Raw genomic sequence first — 21,111 nt, 5'->3', positions numbered from 1 at the left:
TTAAGCTCCGAACAATCAAAATCAGCTGAGCTTTTTTTATCTTGCTTTTAAATACTCTATACTAAATCAGTCTTTGAGAAAAGAGTTCAGGCTTCTGAAATTTTTATCTTTGAAAGTTCATGTTATTGTAACTCATACCTAAGGGTCAAAACATAGGTTAAAGTTGAAATCACCCTTTATACTCAAACTGACTCACAATAATAGTAAAGGTAGGGAGGTATACAATGTGACCAAAGTACAGATACAAAGTCTAATAGGACTGTAAATCTGAGAGCTCCTTTTTTTTTTTTTTTTTTTTGAGACAGGATTTCTCTGCATAGCCCTGGCTGTCCTAGAACTCTCTCTGTAGACCAGGCTGGCCTAAAACTCAGAAATTTGCCTGCCTCTGCCTCCCAAGTGCTGGGATTAAAGGCATGCGCCACCACTGCCCAGCTCGAGGGCTCTTCTTATTAATGGTTTGGAGACCTAACATACACTTCTAGTTTTAACCAAAAATGTCTTTGCCTGGCTAACTTCTTGTTATTTCCTAACACACAATCCAGGAAGCCCTGAATCTCTATAATGCACTGCTGATACTTGCCCCTAGCCCAGGTAAGTTAGGTGTCTTTTTTTCCAAACCTCCTTGCACAAATCTATCACTGAACTTATCACACAGTTTTTTTTTTGTAGTTCTTTTTGTTTAGTTTAGTTTTTTTCTGTTTTATCATTAACTCTGGCTAGCTGGCTGGCTGGCTGACGTGTTCTCTCTCTCTCTTTCTCTCTCTGATACCCAGCATGTTTTAGTAAATGTTTTCTGGCCATAACAAATATCACTGAAGTCCATATTTATAAAGGAGGGGTAATAATACTAATTCTTAATATCTAGCTTCTCTAGAAAATAAACAATCTAATAACAATTTCAACACTAGCTAACAGCAAGCAGATGCAAGCATAGTATAGTATATACTATATATGTATAGTTTTTTTTACTATAGTTTTTTGTTTTGTTTTTGTTTTTTGTTTGTTTGTTTGTTTTTCGAGACAGGGTTTCTCTGTGTAGCCCTGGCCGTCATGGAACTCACTCTGTAGACCAAGCTGGCCTTGAACTCAGAAACCTGCCTGCCTCTGCCTCCCAAGTGCTGGGATTAAAGGCACGTGCCACTCTGCCTAAGCAATTTTTTTTCTTGACCTGACTAAACCTAAGATGATGGTCTGTGATCTTCTATCAGGAGTGTCCAACCTTTTGATATTGCAACCTGATACTATCATCTACAGAGTCCTCTCAGTGAAGATCCATACAATATAGTAAACAAACAAGCAAACAAACAAAATCTAAAAATAACTCAATATTTACATAAATTTATGATTTTTGTATTAGGCCAAACTTGAAGCTATCCTTGGTCACATGCAGCCATCAGAACACAGACTGAATATGCTTATTAGGGCACATCTTATCAGACACACTTAATAGTAAACATTAAAAATGCCAAATTTAAGAGATTTTGTTCTATCCTTTCAAAAATCCTCTTTTGTGAAATGCCAATTTGAACAAAGTGGACACAGAAGTAGACCATAAAGACAGAGATAGTAATAAAATCAACATCAGTCAGCTAAAAGCAATCTCAAGGTACAGTTGGGTCAGTCCATGGCATTACCAGAGCGTGCTATGCCGCTGTCTCTGTCTTCATTCAGTTCTCTTCCTGGCATGTCCATTGGGTTGCTGTGAACTATAAATCAAAACAAATGGTCAGTCATATGATACATTATTATTGAGGTGGATGTTGCTCCTTTTAAATCGCAAACCAGATCATGCTTCATCTCATTGCATTCCTTTTTCAATAGCATGACACCAACCCAACACTTGGAGCTGTTACTCAGTTGAACAAGCTTTCAGATTTATCTCAAGATGTGATGTAAAACTATCCAAGATATAGAATGCACTGAGTAACTAAACTTCATATTTTAAGAACATATTCAAATCCATAGATATTCATACTATTAAAGGAAAAAAAATACTATTGAAGAGTTAGTTACTCGGGCCAGTGACAACTCTATGGTAGTTCCCTCTGATTACGATCTGTAACAATGTTTAAACAGCATAATAAGTAAGATTTAAAACCCTGTATTAAATGTTTGATAACTTTGCTTAAATAGTATGATACCAATTATGTTTAAAAACAGGAAGAGGGCTCTAAGGATATAAATTAGTGATAGAGCAGTGGCTTAGAGCACATATAAGGCCCTGGATTTGATCCACAGCACTAGAAAAACAAAAAACAAACAAGTAAGTGTAAGTGCTGGCAGGATAGTTTGTATATTTCTAAACTAGTTTTATATTTTCCAAGTTTTCTAAGATAAGTATGTATTGTTCATATCTAATGTTTACATGTAAAATAAATTCTAATTAAAACAAGTGGGATATAGCAGGATGTGATGACAAATATTCATAATCCCATTGTAATGGTAGAATAATTATGCCCACATGCCTTTTATTAGAACAGTGCTTGTTCATCTAAATCATAGCTCCAAGAAAAGTTGTCCTTAGAGAAGAGTGTAGATCAGAAAATTTGTAACAATTATAAAGATTGGATATTTCCAGCAATTGGTGAATTACAATACAAAAGCTACTTAGCCATGGAAACAAGAGAGCATAACATCAAATTTTCCAAGGAGCAGTATAACTAATTACTAAGCTAACTACATACTAAATTTTTCTTTTAAGAGTCTAGAGCATAAAATTATAATGGCATACTGAGAAAAAAATGACAAACTGAAGTTTCATGAAAATATCAATCCTATTGATAACACATTTTGTGAAAACTTTAGGAACATACCCAATGGAAAGCAGTTAGTCCCTCCACTTTGTAAGCAATGCTTTCTTAACCATAACCTCTCAACTTCATTCTCTACACTCTCTTGTTTCCACAGCTTCACTAGAGATTCTAGCCACTAGGGCACACCAACTAGTCTACCCACACAGCACATGGCAAACCTGCAAAGAAAGAAGCACTCCTGATCAGGCGGAGCGGACCCTGCTCAGAGAATGCCCGCCTGGGGCTGCAGAACTGTGAAAGACCTATATGGCAAAAATGCAAAAGACACATGAAAGAGGCCTGTTAGAGAAGCCACACTGCATCAGGAAAATACGGTGAGGTAAAGCAACTTAGCAGCAGAGCAACAGGTAAAGCACGCAACGTTTAACCAAAGCAAGAACAACTCAAGTCAGTTTTCCTTTTAGAAAAGTTTAGTTCTCCTTTTGGTCATAGTTTATATCAAACAATAGTTTCATGGCTATTTGTGAATAGATCCATTTATAACAGAAATATTCTTTTGTTAAGAAAGGCAGGACTATTTCAAGTGCTTAACCCTAATGTAAAACATTTTAACCACTCAAAAAGGTAATGGTAGGTACATAATTTAATGTCTGCCAAACTTGTTTTTATTTTTGTTTTGTGGGTATTTCCTTGAAGACAGGGTTTCTCTGTGTAGCCTAGGCTGTCCTAGAACTCACTGAATAGACCAGGCTGGCCTCCAAATCACAGAGATCCACATGCCTCTGCCTCCTGAGTGCTGGGATTGAGGTATTCACCACTAAAACTTGGCAAAAGCCAGTTTTAAAGACATGTTACTGCACTTACCACAAGAACACAGTAAATCTATCAAGGAATTTTATTGACAAATAAGCACAAAATTGTTATTGCTAGCCCACTGATAAAGAACAGAAGAAACTGATGTTTTTAGAGCTGTAGTTAACCACTATGAAAACAAGAGACACAGTACACACTATAACAGCAAGATTCCCAAGAGTACTACACACACACAACCACAAAGAAATAATAGCAGCCTGATTACTGCAAGAAAGAGCATAAAGGCCAGGAGTGGTGGCACACACCTTATCTAAGCAAGCAGATCTCTATGAATTTGAAGCCAGCCTGGTCTACATAGAGAGTTCCAAGCCAGTCAGGGCTACAAAAAGAAATCCTCTCTCCAAAAGAAGCAGGGAAGTGGGAGGGTGGATGTGGGGAAGGAATTAAATCCTGAAATCAAGCAGCTGAATTATGTGTTGCTTTTATTCAATTATGACAGTCTAAGTAAGTGGTTCTTAACTGTTCCTCATGTTGTGGTGACCACCCACCCCCAACTACAAAACTATTTTCATTTCTACTTCATAACTGTAATTCTGCTATTGTTATGAATCATAATACAAATATCTCATATTCAGGATATCTGATATGTGACCTCCTGTGAAAGGCTCATTCAACACCCCTTTCCCAAAAGAGGGTGCAACACACAGGTTTAGAAGCACTGGTCTAAGAAGTTATGTAGGCGTTGTATGCCTAGGACAGACAGCCTTTTGCTTTAAGTAGCATCTGTATTTCTCAAATTGCTGATACTATTTTTTTCTGCAACAAAAATTTCTGTAATTATAATGCAGCAATCCTTTGATTTCTCAATGTTCAACTCTTTCTTAAACACTCTCTAGCTATTTCAAAATTTAACATCTTTAAAGTCCTTCCTCCCCTATATTTCCTTACAAAAGTCTGTATATGTGGACATCGGTGTAGATGCACAAAGAGCTTTCAGACTGAAACTGTCCTCTTCTTATCACTCCACCTCCGAAGTTACTCAAATCCTTACCTGTCTTTGCCAATTCCTGCCTAACATGAAATAATAGGTAACAGTAAAACCTTATGATGCCAGTCAGTTTCTCAAGAATTCTGAGAAGTTCATCCTATCTTCCTAAACTAATTCTAAGTCAGCCAGGGTCTCAACCCAACATTCTCAGAAAATTATATCTTGCTTTAATTTCATTCTCTCAATGGTTTCCTTTTTTCCAGAAATACCTATATATAATCAAATCTCTTTCATGTTTCTTCAATTAAGTATCTATTCTTACAGTTGTTCACTTTTTGAAATGTAATTAAAGGATACCTGGAGGTCCCTAAGACCCTTCCAGGTGGTCAGTGAAGTCTTCCATTTCCCAATGACTTACCTACAGGAGGTGAGATTTTTTCTTGACATATTTTAATGCTAACTACTTATACTCACTACACATTCTTTTGTACATATAAATCAGATTTGATTATGTTGTTGGATTCAAAACAACTTTCTGTTGAAGCCTTGAGAGTATATCTAAAAGATTTCAATTGTGCTTTAAACTCTACTAGACATCTGTGCGAGGTTGTAAATTACCCATAACATACTCTCAGCCAGTAATTAAATACAGAGGATACAAAGTGCAGGCCTTTTCTGGGGCGACATGAGGCACTTCTGACAACCAGGCCTTCCTCCTTGTCTTGCCAAAGCTTTCCTCCTTAGACAGCTATCACAGCTGGGGCACTGATACATAATCTTTGATACTTTCTCCTTTACTTGGAGATAGATATGCATCACAAAGTATGTTTCCTTTGGCTTTTCCCACCTCGCTCATTTTTTTTTTTTATCTCACAGTCATTTTCTCACATTTCATTTCCAGTTATGAAAACTTTACATTGCTAGTTGTGTCACAGCACTTGCTTTAGAAAACAAGTGAGGAAACTAGCGTGTTCTCACTGGGGTGTGACAACATGAAGCATGGATGACAATTTGTTGCCGTGGCCCACAGTACCCCTGCCATCTTGCTCTTGCTCAATTCTTTCTTTTCTTCATTTTTTTTGTCTATTTTTGAGATTGTGTCTTAATAGCCTTTCTCCCTTTCCTGCCCTCCCTCCAAGCCCTCCTGCACAGCCTCACCTCAATCCTTTCCTTTCCCTTCCCTCCACTGTGTGCTCCACTCACATGAACTTATTTCCATGCTTTATGATGGTGTGTCCCTTGCTCTGTTATGTACTACTGCTTCTTCCAAGGTAGCTCTTTCCAAGAACCATATAAATAACTCTTCAAATTTAGGTGTCCTACTCTCAAGAATGTCTTCCAAAACTCTCCAAGAGGGAATTCATGTTTTTATTTTAAAGATTTATTTATTTATTTTATATATTTGAGTACACTGTAGTTGTGAGCTTTCATGTAGTTGTTAGGACCTCTGCTCACTTCAGACGCTCAGCGGATAAGAGCACCAACTGCTCTTCCGAAAGTCCTGAGTTCAAATCCCAGCAACTACATGGTGGCTCACAACCATCCGTAATGAGATCTGATGCCCTCTTCTGGTTGCGTCTGAAAACAGCTACAATGTACTTATTTATAATAATAAATAAATCTTTGGGCCAGAGTGAGCGGGGCTGACCAGAGTGAGTGGGGTCTACTGGAGCGAACAGGGCAATCGAGCAGAAGTCCTAAAGTCAATTCCGAACAACCAGATGAAGGGCTCACAACTATCTGTACATTATATGTGTGTACTCATAGACATAAAATAAATAAATAAATAAATCTTTAAAAAATACTTGATTAGTCAACTGGAAACATAAAGTCAGAAATGGGTTTCAACTATCCTTAATTCACAGTTAGGAGTGTAGAAATGCAAGCCATGCATTATTTAAAGGCTGTATCTTGATTAAATGGATTACATTTCTCCTCTATATTTCAAGAGAAAGATAAAATACATCTAGCCTCCATAGTATGACTTACTTTTTTATAAAAATTTTTTTTAAAGATTTATTTATTTTATGTATGTGAGTACACTGTACTGTCTTCAGACACACCAGAAGAGGGCATTGGACACCATTACAGATGGTTGGTTGTGAGCCACCATGTGGATGCTGGGAATTGAACTCAAGACATTCTGGAAGAGCAGCCAGTGCTCTTAACCGCTAAGCCATCTCTTCAGCACAAATATAAGTGACTTTTTTGTTTTTTTCTTTCAAGACAGGGTTTCTCTGTGTACCTCTGGCTGTCCTGGAACTCACTCAGTAGACCACGTTGGCCTGGAACTCAGAAATCCACCTGCCTCTGCCTCCCAAGTGCTGGGATTAAAGACATGCGCTACCACTGCCCGGCAGTAAGTTACTTTTATAACTATCAATTCATGTGTACTGTTAAAATGAACCACTTTCAATAAGTCCTTGGAACTTTTAAAATGGCATTTCTTTGTTCAGGTTTTTTTTCCTGTCTGTCTATCTGTCTGTCTATCTGTGTCTTTGTTTGTTTCTTTCTTTCTTTCTTTGTTTCCCTCTCTCTCTCTCTCTCTCTCTTTCTCTTTCTTCTTTTTGTTTTTGTTTTTTGAGACAGGTTTTCTCTGTGTAGCCCTGTCCCAGAACTCACCCAGGCTGGCCTTGAACTCAGAGATCTGACTGCCTCTCCCTCTCGAGGGCTGAGATTAAAGGTTTGCTTTATTGCAGCTTTACTTCATAAAAATCAGTAATTAAAATCAAGTAAATTAGAAAGAACTTTTTCTATAAGCTGACCTACACTGTAAAATAGACACAAAGACTAACCCACAGTGAAGGCTTGATAGCATCTCATTTGATGAATGCTTAACAGCATCTCATTTGAATAAACAAATTTAAAAACTATTTATTGAATACAATGCTATACCATTGAAACAGGGAGAGAAAGAAAACCGTGTATTTTCCACTAATACAATTAATGAGTATTTATAAAAATTAGCCATAACCAAGCATGCTGCCACACATTTGTAATCCCTGCACATGGGCTATAAAACATGCCTAACACTAAGACTAACCTACAGCAAATGCTTAACAGTACCTTATTTGAATAAATGTAAATTTAATGAGAAAATTTACTCAGGGCTACATAGGAAATGCCAGGAAAGCTTGAAATAATATATTAATAAAATCACATCTTAAAAACAAACAAAAAATCATCTAAATAAAAGTTTTTACTAAGTAGTGGTGGCTGTCCACTCCCTGATATTATGCATCAGAAATATTATCAAGCAGCAATTTAGTTATGCTTTCTAGACAAGAAGTTGCAGAAATACTATGTCATTTTAAAATGTATCACACATTGTGAACCATAATTAACTAAATTAAGCTATTATTTTAATAAGCTTCTTAAAAATCATTGTTTGAGCATCTGCTCATATGAAGCACAATTCATAAAAATGAACACCATTTTAAAATGACTTTTAGGTTAGAGAAGAGAGTAGGGATAGTCTTCCCAACTGAAATATTCCAGAGAGCTGGTAATGGCTTTCAATATCAATGACATAATCTTTCAAAAAATACATCTAATTTAAAAAACAAAAACCAATAAAGATATATTCTTTTTATAGATACAAAATTAATATTACATTAAAATTGAAGAGATAATATTTCCCAAATAATAGGGAGGTTACACATGTGAAATTTAAACAACCTTTCTATTTACACCATTAGAAGCTCTTGGGTTATACAAGAAATCTATATAACTAAGAAGTAATGTCAAATCTTATGCTGTTAACATTTTTTAACTTTATAAAATGAAAATAAACCACCTACCTATATTTCCAAGCAGCCCATTAATAACTGTGCTACTATCAGCCTTTAATGTATTACTGTCCTGATTGATGAATTCAAGACTGTCTTGCAGTCTACAGAGGAAAAAAAAAAAAAAAACCAAACAAATTCCAAATACATTTAACGGTAATTCTTCATACATCCCAATGAAATTTCAAGTGTAAAAATTTTTGAAATACTTTAGGTAAAGAGGACTACTGGGAATAGGAAGGATAACAGGGGTTGGATATGAACAAAGTATAATGGAATGAAAATATCACTATGAAACCTTTCCTTTTACATATTAGCCAAAACCCTTAAAGTTAAAACTACTACTATTAAGACTATAAGTATAAACTATGATGATAGCTATATAATCAACTGCTTAAGCAATTGGTTAGTAAGCTGTACCTGAAGGCCATATAGAGCTGATGTACTTTTTATAAACAAAGTTTCACAAGAGGAAAGTTCATGCTTATTCATTTATATGTTGCTTAAGGCTTCTTTAATGCTGTAAGGCCAGCAGTGGGAACTAAAGCATACTATACAGCTCACAAAATAGAAAAGTTACCAAGTGGCTCTTTTAGAAATAAGTTGTTGACACTAACATACAGCATAGATAAGGTTTCCCTCATATTTTGGACTAAAAATATTTTGTTAACATTTGGGGTTAGAAATGGTCAAAGGAAGACTTGTAGGTGAGGAAGGGAAGGAGAGCAGCAGGAACAGCAATCAAATAATCACACACTAAGAATGGTGTATATTACTTCTTTTATTCTCTTTGAGAAGAGCAAAAGTAAAATTACTATGTTTTCCATAAACTTTAGGAATTATAAGTTAAAATTTAGAAAAAGAGGACTATTTCATTTTCACTGCACTATGAAACTTAAAAGGTTTGACAACATTTTTTCAAGTATCCCTATATTTTTAAAAACATCTACCTTTTCCTTCCTTCCTAAAAGAAAGGTAAAAGTACGCTACAGATAGCAGAAACCTCTACAATAAGAACCTCTCAAAGAGAAGTCTCAAAGGCTCACAAGAATTTCTCTAGAGTAGGCAGGTTCCCTGCTGCTTCTCCACTCATTTAGATATGTTGGATTACTCCAGGATTCAAGCTAGTCAGTGATCTGATTTGGCACCTGTGGAACTCCACTAACCTAACCATACACCCTAACTCAGCACTTGGTTTACTAGGGTTCTGCTACATAGCCTGTTATCCCTAGGAGGCCCAATCTTGTTTCTACTTCACTGTTCCAGTCTAAGCAAGATCAGCTTATAATCTCCCTGTAGCTATTCTATATGTGGAGTGTGGGGATAACTCTGATTTACCAGTGATATGGCTGCCTAAGGCCATTCTCGTCTGTGGGCTCTGCACACTGAGGAATGTAAAGTGTGAATGGTAGTCAGCCCAGGAGAGTAAGACTGAAAAGCAGCACACCAGTCTAGGATGGAGATGCACCCAATAGTCTGCTTCTAGACAAACCTTCTGGAAAACTACAGAAAAAGAAATCAAATCTATATATTCAGTATATTCAGAAAGGGTGTATAATCTGGACTTCATAAGCTTTCAAACTTGCGCAAGATATAGACTTGAAATTGTGCTATAATTTAAAAAAGTCATTTTTAATATTTATCTTTGTATATCTTAAATATCAATATCCCCCTGCATCCACAAGCACTTACGTATTGAGACTCCCACAGATACTACTGCCAGTCCGTGCAGTGAAAACTTTGCTAAGCATGAGCTGTGGAGGAGACCTATGAAAGAACACAGAATGACAGAAGAGATTTAAATTAAAATACATAACTTTTGATATATTGTAAGTAAAAAAATGTAAGTTACAGAGATTTCATGACATCATCACAATGGCTGAGAAGAAGTATTAAAACTATGGACATCATAAGCTGGGATCTAAAAGCTCAATATGAGTAAAGAACTAAGAAATCATCTCATTTTCAAAAATCCTGACCATCTAAAATGAGTATAACTAAGAAGAACTGAACTCCCTCACCGGATCTGATGAATTTTTAAGGTGGATCCTTTGTAGCTCATTGCTACTGAGCCAAACATCATCTCTCCAAGCATATTGGCATCAGAAGAACACCGAGAACCCTGAATAAAATTTAAAAACAAAAATGAAATAATTAAAAGCCTTATGATTTCTAATATTAATTGTCTTTATAACTTTAATTCTACATTATGCAAACTGTTTTGTAATTTGTTCTTCATCATGTGATTTCTTAAACTCAACCATATCATTAAACAGAAATTTTACTCATTTTTAAAAGTGCATGGATACTGGTAGGTATAGTAGTCTGTATAATCCTAACAGTGGAAAGACTAAGGCAGGAAGATCTCAAGTTTGAACTCAAGTAGGATACTTAGGGAGACTCTGGCTCATTTATAGGAGGGAGGGAGGGAGGGAAGACTGGGAGGGAGAGAGGTGGGAAGAAGGAAGGGAAGTAGTTGCACAGAATTGATTAATCCCACACTTCATGGCTGGGGAGAAGACTTAATAGTTAATACTACTTGCTGCTCTTGCAGAACACCTGGGTTTGGTTTCCTGCACCCACATGGAAGTTCACAACAACCTGTAACTTCAGTTTCAGGAAATCTGACCTCCCTTCTAGGCATGTGTGTAGAGCTCATACATAAATCTTGGAAAAACACCCACACACATGAAGTAAAAATAAATACATCTTGAAAATAATTTTCAAAAATTTTTTGGTTTATAAAAAAAAGGACAAAGAAAATAAAGTATATATATATATATATATATATATGCATATATATATACACACATACATACACAGTGGAATATATTTCAGTCTGAGAGAAACATTTTAGAGCATGCATTATCATAAATAAATATTTTAAACACCTTAAAAGTTATCATTTTTAAGCATCTTTTGCCTGCATGTACATCTGTGCACCACATAAATGTGTGATACCACTGGAAGCCAGAAGAGGGCACCAGATCCCACATGATTAGAGTTACAGATAGTTGTAAGTCAATATTTGAGTGCTAGGAATTAAACCCTGGTCCTCTGGAAGAACAGCAAGTGATCTTAACAACTGAGGCATCTCTCCAGGCCTGCACAGATGATGCTTAAGGGCAGCATATTAAATGAAACAAGGTAATCACAGAAAGTTAAGCATTACATATACTTCCACTTATATGAGGTATCTAAGAAAGTCAAATTCAGGGAGCCAAAGAACAGAATTGGTAGTTACCAGGACCTTAGCAAAGGAGAAATGAAACATTTCTAATCAATGGGCATTAAGCTTCAGTTAAGAAACTAAAATAAACTCTTGAGATCTGCTGCACAACTTCATATCTATAGTCAAAAGCAAACAAAGCATTGTATACTAAAAGTTTAGCTAAGAAAAAGACTTAAGCTAGGTGTGGTGATCCCAGCACTTAGGAGACAAAGAAAAGATTTACTTCAAATATTAGAAATGTCTTTTTTCTTCAAAGAACTTGATATTGTACCTTAATTATTGCCACCAGAATTATAAAATCACTAAAAAATCAAAAATCCATTTTGTTAGTATTCATACACCATGGTAAACATCACTAACTACAAATACAAAGTACTCTCTGCGTAATTTTTTAAAAACTTTAGCTGGTGGTTTGTGCCTTTAATCCCAGCACTCAGGAGGTAGGGTGGACCGTCTCTGCAAGTCTGAGGACTATACACTGAGTTCCAGGCTAGCCAAAGCTACATAGTGAGACCTTGTCTTAAAAATGTTACTTATTACTTATGTGTGGTTGTTTGTGAATACATCATGCTATAGCACAAAAGTAGAAGTCATAGGACAACATTTGGGACTCAGTTCTCTCCTTCCACTATATGGGTCCTGGGAAGGGAACTCAGGTTGAACAGCAAGTACTTGTACTTGCTAAGCTATGTTATCAGCCCTCTCCACTTGATTTTTGAAGCCTAGTTCATTCTAAGACATCAATGTGCCCAACTGAAAGGAATGCTATTTCATATTCTCACTCACTGATGTAAGATGGCCTAAGAGTAGAAATTTTGGAGTAGCAATTTTCAGAACTACTGACTCACATATACTTTAAAGAATTGGTTAATGAAATTCAAATGCAAATCACAAGAAATGGAGCTGCTATTTTTTGGGTAACAGAACACATTATATCTGACAAAGAGGTCATACATCTTCAAGTCAATAAATCCCATGCACTACATGACTCCAGACTGGTTATGAATCCTCAATTACAGTTCAGTTAAGCATTCCATGGAGATAATCTAATAAAATCATGTAATTTGATATTACAATTCATTGTCTGCCCAACAGTATCAACTAACCTGAATCCCTGAGAGCTCTCAGAGAGTAAGCCTCCAGCCAAAGAGCAAAGGCTGGACAAAGGCCACAGGGCTGCCTTGTCCTGCCTCAGCGGAGAGGATGTGCCTAATCCTACAGAGACTTGATGTGCCAGGGTAGGGAGATACCCAGAGGGGGTGTCCACCTTTTCAGAGGCAAGGTAAGGGGGATGGGAGGAGGGACCCTGTGCTACCGGAGGGGTAGCAGCATTTGGGTTGTAAATAAATAAATTAGTTAATTTAAAAAAAATCATTGTCTGCTGTAACATATACCAAATGGTTAATGTGAGCATCAGACACTGTTATAGATTTTCATGTGAAACAATCCACAATAAGGTCATAGAATTAACAAAGTGCTGCTATCACTGCTGCCTTTTAAATGCTTTTTTTAAAAGGTCTACTCATTCCAGGTACTCACTCCTGGAAAGTAATTAAAAAATAATATTTGAATTCCTAGAGATCATATTTTATCTAATGTATCAAATATAACTGAATGCTTTTGGGTTTTTTGGTTTTGTTTTGTTTTGTTTTAAAAAGTATACTTTTTGGGATTCTGATACAAAATGAGATTATAATGAGATACCTTTTGTATCTACACTCTTGGTACAACTTAACAAATTAGAAAATGTCTCACAATTTTCTGTTATATAGGAGCTATATGGCATATTACTGTTGTCAGGCTCTTGTTAAGGTATTATGCCTAAGGCAAGGCAAAAACAAGAGAAAGGCAAGAGTGTAACTGAAAATTACCCCCTAACATGCAGATTTTAGTAACATCAGAATCCTTTGCCTTATCAATGGCATACAAAGTTAAATTTCTACTCAAGAGCAACCATCTCTTACAAACACAATGACCAAGAGTCTATTTTAGTACTACTATATACAAAGTTTGTTTGATTTGCATAACCTTGGGATGACATAAATTCACAGCAGCTGACATGAACTTAGTATGAAACTCAATTGATCTTATTTCATATAGTAAGCTTATATACAAGTTCCTATGTAGCTACTGATTCATTTAATTTTATATCCTAAAAAAAATAAAAAATCCACTTACTTGTAAAAAAACAGATACGCATATATCTTTGCAGTTACACTTTAATTAATGGACAAACTGTATTGGTTTATTACTTAATAAAAAGGTACAAAATTAAATATTCTGGGTACTCAATAAAATGAGCTGATATAAAGATGGGGGAAATATCCGCTACCAATACCATAGACCTCTGTGTTTTCTTATTCTTTTTCTTAAATTCTTAAAACTTCCTTGTTTAGTAAATGTATCCATCTCTACAGCTACAATGTAGGCTGCAGGAAGGTACAGTCTAGTTGCTACTATAACCTGATCCCTAGGAAAGTGATGAAAATAACTTGTAAATGAATAAATGAGTGATCTTACCTGGTATTTGGGACACTGGTCTTTTACATCAGAAGATAAAGTGATAGAGCTATCCAAAGAGGAAGAACTATCTCCTCCTGGCTTCAGCTGGCAGCACTTCCCAAAGACCTTGACTTGAGCATCATTACATAGCTTCTGAAACACAGAGGATACTTCATTTATAATCCAATACATTCTTTTAGTATATATAGACTAACCATTTAGTCTATGAGGAAGGAGAAATGTAAAGTAGACTTACATTTTTATTATAGATTCATATATCTGTTAATTGTTTGTGAATGGAGTAAGCAGTTCTAGGCCTGAGCACAGGGGCATGTGCATGGTAAGCACATATTCTACCGCTGGGCTACAAACCCAGTCCCATGTCAAATCTTCTAAAATTAAATGTATTCATGTGAAGAACAGATAAAGAATACATTTTAAATTTAGATGATTATGCTATCAAGTAAAACTAGATAAAAGGCTCACTTTCTTTTTAAAGATGTACTTTCATATATATTTGTGTTTTGCTGGCATGTATGTTTATACACGATATGTGTGCCTGGTGCCCATGAAGCTAGAAGGTGGTGTCTGATTCCCTGGAATGTAATTAAGGATGCTTGTGAGCTGCCACGTAGGTGTTGGGAACAAAACCTTAGTCCTCTGAAAAAGCAACAAGTACTTTCAACTATGGAACCATCTTTCCAGCCCCAGGACTCATTTCTTTGATTTGATTCCTTTTCCTCTTTTCTCCATCCCCACTGGACCCTGGAGATTTCATTGTTCACAACTATCAAAGTTGCAGTCCACTTAGTGACACCACTAAAAAAATACTTCAATGCTTTATCAATTTCAAGTATGTTCACTCTCCCATGTACAAGACCTCAGATTTTCAGAACAAGCAATCAGAATAAAACTGCAAATTTCTGGAGTAAATATTTTATAGTTGCACTATACCAAAGGCACTTTAAAACAAGGTACAGAAACATCCACATCCTCTGCAATCAAATGCTTCAAATAAAAGAGAAAGGGGTTTTAGAGCTTTTGAGTAGATATGCTGAGTTCGAATCCTATGAAGAGGTTGTTTGAGGTCTTTAAATCTTCATTTTTTCTCTGGGGAAAGGGAAGGGAAACCATAATGATACCTGTGGCATGTCTAATTATAATAGTCTAGAGAGATATAGCAAACAAATTGGAAGTCAAAGACCTCACTAGATATTTAAATTTTTATTATATACTTATTATTTCATTTAAATGCTTGTTAATACCATTTAGTATTGGTATGCTTGGCCATATCTTTTTTCTTTATTCTCTCATCTATTACATCCTGACTACAGTTTCCTCTCCCTCCACTCTTCATAGTCCCACCCCCCAACTTCCCTCTCCCCCAATTCCACTCGTCCTCCATTTCCCTTTAGAAAAGAGCAGGCCTCCTATGAATATCAACTAAACCTGTTCTTGGTTATATCTTAATAATCTTATTACTTACTAACAGAATGTTGCCAGCAAAATACAAAAACAGCCAGAAAGTGGTGCCACACTCCTTTAATCCCAGGCCTGGGGAAGCAGAGGCAGGTTGGAGGCCAATATGGACTACAGAGTGAGTTCCAGGACAGCCAGGACTACACAAAGAAACACTGTCTTGAAATACATAAACAAGAAAACCACTAGTCCTCATGTATATTTTCTTTAATATTCAGTATGAATGATAACTATTAAAATATCTCCATTTGCATAGGAAAAACCTGAAGCAAAGAGATAATATTAAATAACTTCTTCCAGAGTTATACCAGGCCTAAGTCTGTTATATAATTACAAACAAAACTCAGTAGGCTTTACTTACCTCATACCACAAAGCATCCTTTCATCAGTCAGTCAAAGTACTGAAGTGCTATACATGTCTCAACCATCTCAAGCTGCTCCCACCAAAAGAGAAGTCCCAAGCTCACTCCTTCCTCTTCTTGTCCCTGTCCACAGATTTCTCTAAGAATATCTGGCTTATTTTAGTGAATAAAAGAACTTAGAAAAAAAATCATTTACATGCTAGATATATTTACTATATTGGATTCTCATTGCCCCTACATTTTCTAAATGGGCAGAGCTTGAAAGTACGTGTGTGTGTATGTGTAGATACACAAGCACAGCTTTATAGATATTTGGTGGGTTTATTTATGTTTGTGGGTTTAAAACACACACACACACACACACACACACGTGTGCATGCGCACACACACACACAAACACACACCAGTAAAGTAGGTAGAGCTGGAAACAAATCATTCTGAGTAAGGTAACCCAGAAAGACAAATATCATTTTTTTCTCTCATTTATGGATATGAGCTTTGAATCTTCATTTGGAATATCTACAAAGGCCAAGAAATTGCTAAGGGACCACAGGAAGAAGCTGTCAAGGGAGGAGAGAAAGAACACACTGGCATAAAATGTTTAAAATGAATAATGGAACAGAAAAAGTTAAACTGGGTCTGGAAATGGAGAGTAAGATAGAAGAAGGAATATGGGGAGGGATAAGGAACACTAAAGGCCTTTCAAAAAAGACATGTAGAAACCTACTAATGTAGAAGCTTCCTAACACACACACACACACACACACACACACACACACACACACACACACACACACGGCAACAGTGACCCTAACTAGACACCAGAAGAAGCTTAACTAAAAAGCCCATCACCAGGATGGGTTTCTCCTTTTGGAGTTGTTTCCAGTGAGGTTCCAGAGATCTCCAAACATTACTGGATATTGCACTGGTCTTGATTACATTCTAGAACTTTATGTAAGATCCTACTGCTGAAAACTTAAGTAGAAGTTTCTGGTTGCTTCATGTGATCCTGATTCACATGTTTTGTTGAGGCAAGACCTGTGGGGGGACATGTAATGTTTGAATAGAGTATAAATGGGACTCAATGGAAGTAATAGGGCACTTGCATAGCTAGCTGTACAACTCTTCATTGGTTTCTCCTGGCATTCCATCTGGTCCTGGTTGTTCCTGCTGATTCGTGCCAATTTAGCAGAAGCCTGGCAGTTTCTGCTGGATCATGGCACCATTGCTGATTTGTGTTTGGTGACACTAATCTAAGCCTACAGAAAACAATGCATCCAATTTTATCATAGACTATGATGATACCAAGCTGGAACAGACCTGAGAACTTCAGTCCTATTAGCTACCTTCCATAGTACTAAACAGTGCTATGCAAGCTACTAGAGGAGAAAAGTAATCATCAATCCCAGCTATGAACCCTGCAAGTGACAAGAATGACTGGTCTAGAAAGACATATGTGCTGGTGCAATAGTGGCATCAACATCATAGGAGTAACCAACCACTTTATAGTTAGATTTAAGTCGTACTCCACAAGATAAAACCCATACTTAGGGGGTTGGAGAGATGGCTCAGTTGTTAAGAGCATCGACTGCTCTTCCGAAGGTCGTGAGTTCAAATCCCAGCAACCACAGGATGGCTCACAACCATCCATAATGAAATCTGATGCTCTCTTGTAGAGTGTCTGAAGACAGCTACAGTGTACTTACATATAATAAATAAATAAATCTTAAAAAAAACAATAACCCATATTTAGTTTCATTAGTTTCATTCTGAAACTTATGGCTCAACAGGTCATAGATTCGAGGGAGAACCAATTAGTATTATGCTGCTATATAAAGACACTATTAAACTTACTCCTAATGATGTATCATTATATCAATAAATCAACACACCTCTCAACCCTTACCTGAGAACTTCTATTTGTGACATATTGTGATTAGCATAGTGATCTACAACTAACCAAGATGCAAAGAGTAGGAGAAAGTTTAGCTCTAAGGAAACACATATACTTCACTTCCTAAGGTTCAGAGATCATTGCAATAAAGAGGTGGAACAGGGTAAGGAGCCAGAGGTACAGATGACTACAAGGAAACATTATCTTCTAGATACAGACACAGAGAGCAGCTACACATATGACACACAGTGGTCAAAACAGCACATACAAAATCTGTGCAAGCCCAAGCCAGAATGGATCCCAGAAAATAGAGGGGAGAAGGGCACACAATCCCATCCCTAGCTGTAGAGTTACTGGCAACTACTAGTTGCTGGCAGCGGGGCGGGTGGGGGGTGTGCGGGGAGAAACAGCTTTCTCTAAGCCCAGCCCCTAGCAAGCTGACCATGCCACAGTAGAAGGCCACATATTTAAAAATATTTGGACAGCACAAATTTGTATTGAAGAATTTTTAAGTGGTACAAAGTTGGGTACATAGGGAGAAGGGTTGATCTAGGAAGAGTTGGGGAAGGAAGTGTGGATATGATCAAAATATGTTGTATGAAACTCTCAAAGAACTAAAAAAAAAAATTTGAGGTGTCTGTCTGAACACAAGTCTTGCATTAGTAGACAATGCTAACACAGGGTTTATTAAATGAAAATTTCAGGGCCAGGGATGGGCCACCACCCTGAGTGTTTGGTCAGAGAGGTCCTAGAGGTCTTCAAAACAATACAAGCTATTGCCATTATTCTTGGTTGCCAACCATATTTAGATAGTAAGACCCTATTACTAAAGATATAACACACTTTGGTTGCAAGACATAAAGAAATCAATTTAAAACTGACCTGAAAACTTCCTTCCTGATGGCTATTTTTCATATTGCAGAAGGTGTTATGTAGTCTACTGTGGAGGAAAGTGGTATTACTCAGCAGTGAACCCTAAATGCTACAATACTGACCTGCTGGGCACTATGTACTCACTGGTACAACAGTGATGTAAAGGTTACAGGGAGGTCTGTTTCACAGAAGTGAATTCACGGTTAGTACTACAAACCTGCTCAACAGCTCATGCTCCAGTAGCTCTGGCTCTAGCTGGGAACCTACTACTTTTGTTTTGTTAAATAAACATATCATCAAACCACATTTTAAAAAATTATGTTTATGCCCACATAGTACTGATGCTGTCGGTTTTGTTCAGAAAAGTATCTTTTCAAGCCAAATGTTTGGTACACACCTTTATTCCCAGCACTTGGGAGACAGAGATAGGCAGATCCCAGAGTTTGAGGCCAGCATGGTCTACAGAGTGAGTTCTAAGACAGCCAGAGCTACACAGTGGGAGTGGAAGGGAGATAACAAAGGCTATTGAGGACGAGAAGAAGGTTGAGTAGTAAGTGTATAACACTGCAATTAGGAGAAAGGACAGATTACTATTGGAACGTCCAGAGACAGAGACCAAGATACTTCATGGAAAGACCACTCAAAAGGAGAAACTAAGAAGAGATAGAGAGAACACTAAAAACAGACACCAAGGATAGCCTAGCAGACAAAAGAGATATTAGTCGACACTGAGAGTGATAAGGAACAGATACAGAGAAGGGCTGTGGGATACGAAGACCATATCTCTCCCAGATTAATCTTAAAACATGAATCCATGAAGGGATGGTACTTGAGTTATGGACTTTGGAATGTTCTCTGGTCATAATGCAAAAGCATCTCATAAATGGGAAGAGCACCCATGTAGTTTTAAATTTTTCTAAGGCCTACTTTTAATAATGGTTCTTAAATGCTTTAACTTCCCTTCTAGTCTACCACCCATCAAAGATGGTGAAAAAGAAAGGTTATTAGGATATAGGGCAAGTGAACTTGTTTAGAAATGGTTCTTTGGAGCAAATCCCATCTGCATTGTCAGGAAATCAGCAGTTCAGTTCACAGGTCAAGCTCCCACATCGTCCTGCAGACTTTTCAACTGCTATTTCCTCCCATTTCAGCTTTTATTTTACACGTTTTCAGTAAGGCCCCCCCTTAAAGGACAGTCACTCAGACTGATGGGAACTTGGTTCTTTCCTGTTGGCAGCTTAGTAAATATTCAGTAAGCTTTCTTCACGGTGTTTTCACAATTTGGAATTATGTGTATATTTATTTGTTCAGTATCTACCTATCCTAGTAGGATGTCTGACTATGGAAACCGAGAGCACAGAAAATCTCCAAGTGCTTACTTAGTATTTTATATACTCTTGAGTAACTTCATCTTTTTCATCAGATTATGAAATATAAAAAAAAAGAGATAAACAATCTAAACAAAGCACAATCTCACAGAGGTTGAAAATTCTTAATGATTAGAAGGAATACTGTAAAACTCAGCAATTAAAAAAGAGATGAATATCTTATTAAATGCTACTATAGTAGTTGCTAAAGATACTTGTAAAAAGACAATGGACTAAGACAGACATATTCAAGTTTTTTTTTTTCAGAAGGCAAAAATCTCAAATGAACCCAATTCTAAATATCAAAACAAACAAACAAAAAAAAAACCCAACTGATAGGAAAACTTTCCCCAAAGCATTGTTTTCAGTTGGTTATTGGAATGCTGGTAGAAAGTGCCAACCTAAAGAGAAGGAGAAACCTATTCTAGGACAAGGGCTTATTGTTTTTCTCTTACTATGTAATGGCAGTAACCAACACTAGGCTCTCTTGGCCAACCAAGTACATATCTTGTTGCTACTAAACTAGTAACAATGTACAAAACACGGTGTCACAGATTTGCAGAATGGATACAGGTTCCACTTTAATGTAGGACAAAGTATGTTATCAGACTATAGACTTAATTTGCTTTATCCCATCAGATAAATTTTTCTCTTCTCTAGGTCTCACTTTCCCTGATTGCTCAATGAGAGGTCTAACCAGGTTCTCTCTACGGTTCCCAGTAGTTCCTAGATCATGTTTAACACCATCACCATGTAAGGCAGTGGTTCTTAACTTTCCTAATGCTGTAACCCTTCAATACAGATCCTCATGTTGTGGTGACCTCCAACCATAAAATTATTATCATTATTACATCATACTTGTAATTTTGCTACTGTCATGAATGTAAATAACTATGTCTTCTGAAGATTTCAGGTGACCCCCATGAAAGAGTGTTTGACCCCCAGAGAGGTTGTGACACACAGGTTGAGAATCACTGATATAAGGGAATAAATGTGAAACAAAAACAGTTCTGGCTAGACTGATGACAAGTAATACAAATGTTGTCCTTTTTTTTTTTTT

The 21,111-nt window shown here is 36.7% G+C and overlaps 1 protein-coding gene across 2 annotated transcripts in view; it reads right to left on the bottom strand.

Annotated features, from left to right (window-relative positions):
* Positions 1 to 21,111, bottom strand: part of Fnip1 (folliculin interacting protein 1) — an 83,890-nt gene that overhangs the window by 30,902 nt on the left and 31,877 nt on the right. Inside the window, exons 3-8 of one of the 2 annotated variants that reach the window (XM_031354903.1) lie at positions 14,095 to 14,229; positions 10,364 to 10,464; positions 10,035 to 10,109; positions 8,355 to 8,446; positions 2,972 to 3,055; positions 1,635 to 1,706 (exon numbers count right to left, since the gene is read on the bottom strand). In XM_031354903.1, the coding sequence (XP_031210763.1) occupies positions 1,635 to 1,706; positions 2,972 to 3,055; positions 8,355 to 8,446; positions 10,035 to 10,109; positions 10,364 to 10,464; positions 14,095 to 14,229 (559 nt within the window). The remainder of the gene's footprint in view (positions 1 to 1,634; positions 1,707 to 2,971; positions 3,056 to 8,354; positions 8,447 to 10,034; positions 10,110 to 10,363; positions 10,465 to 14,094; positions 14,230 to 21,111) is intronic. The other variant, XM_031354904.1, reaches the window with a different exon arrangement.

Source organism: Mastomys coucha, unplaced genomic scaffold (genome assembly GCF_008632895.1).
Source record: "Mastomys coucha isolate ucsf_1 unplaced genomic scaffold, UCSF_Mcou_1 pScaffold5, whole genome shotgun sequence".
Taxonomy (NCBI): Eukaryota; Metazoa; Chordata; class Mammalia; order Rodentia; family Muridae; genus Mastomys; species Mastomys coucha.
This window is presented reverse-complemented; position numbering and strand designations above follow the sequence as displayed.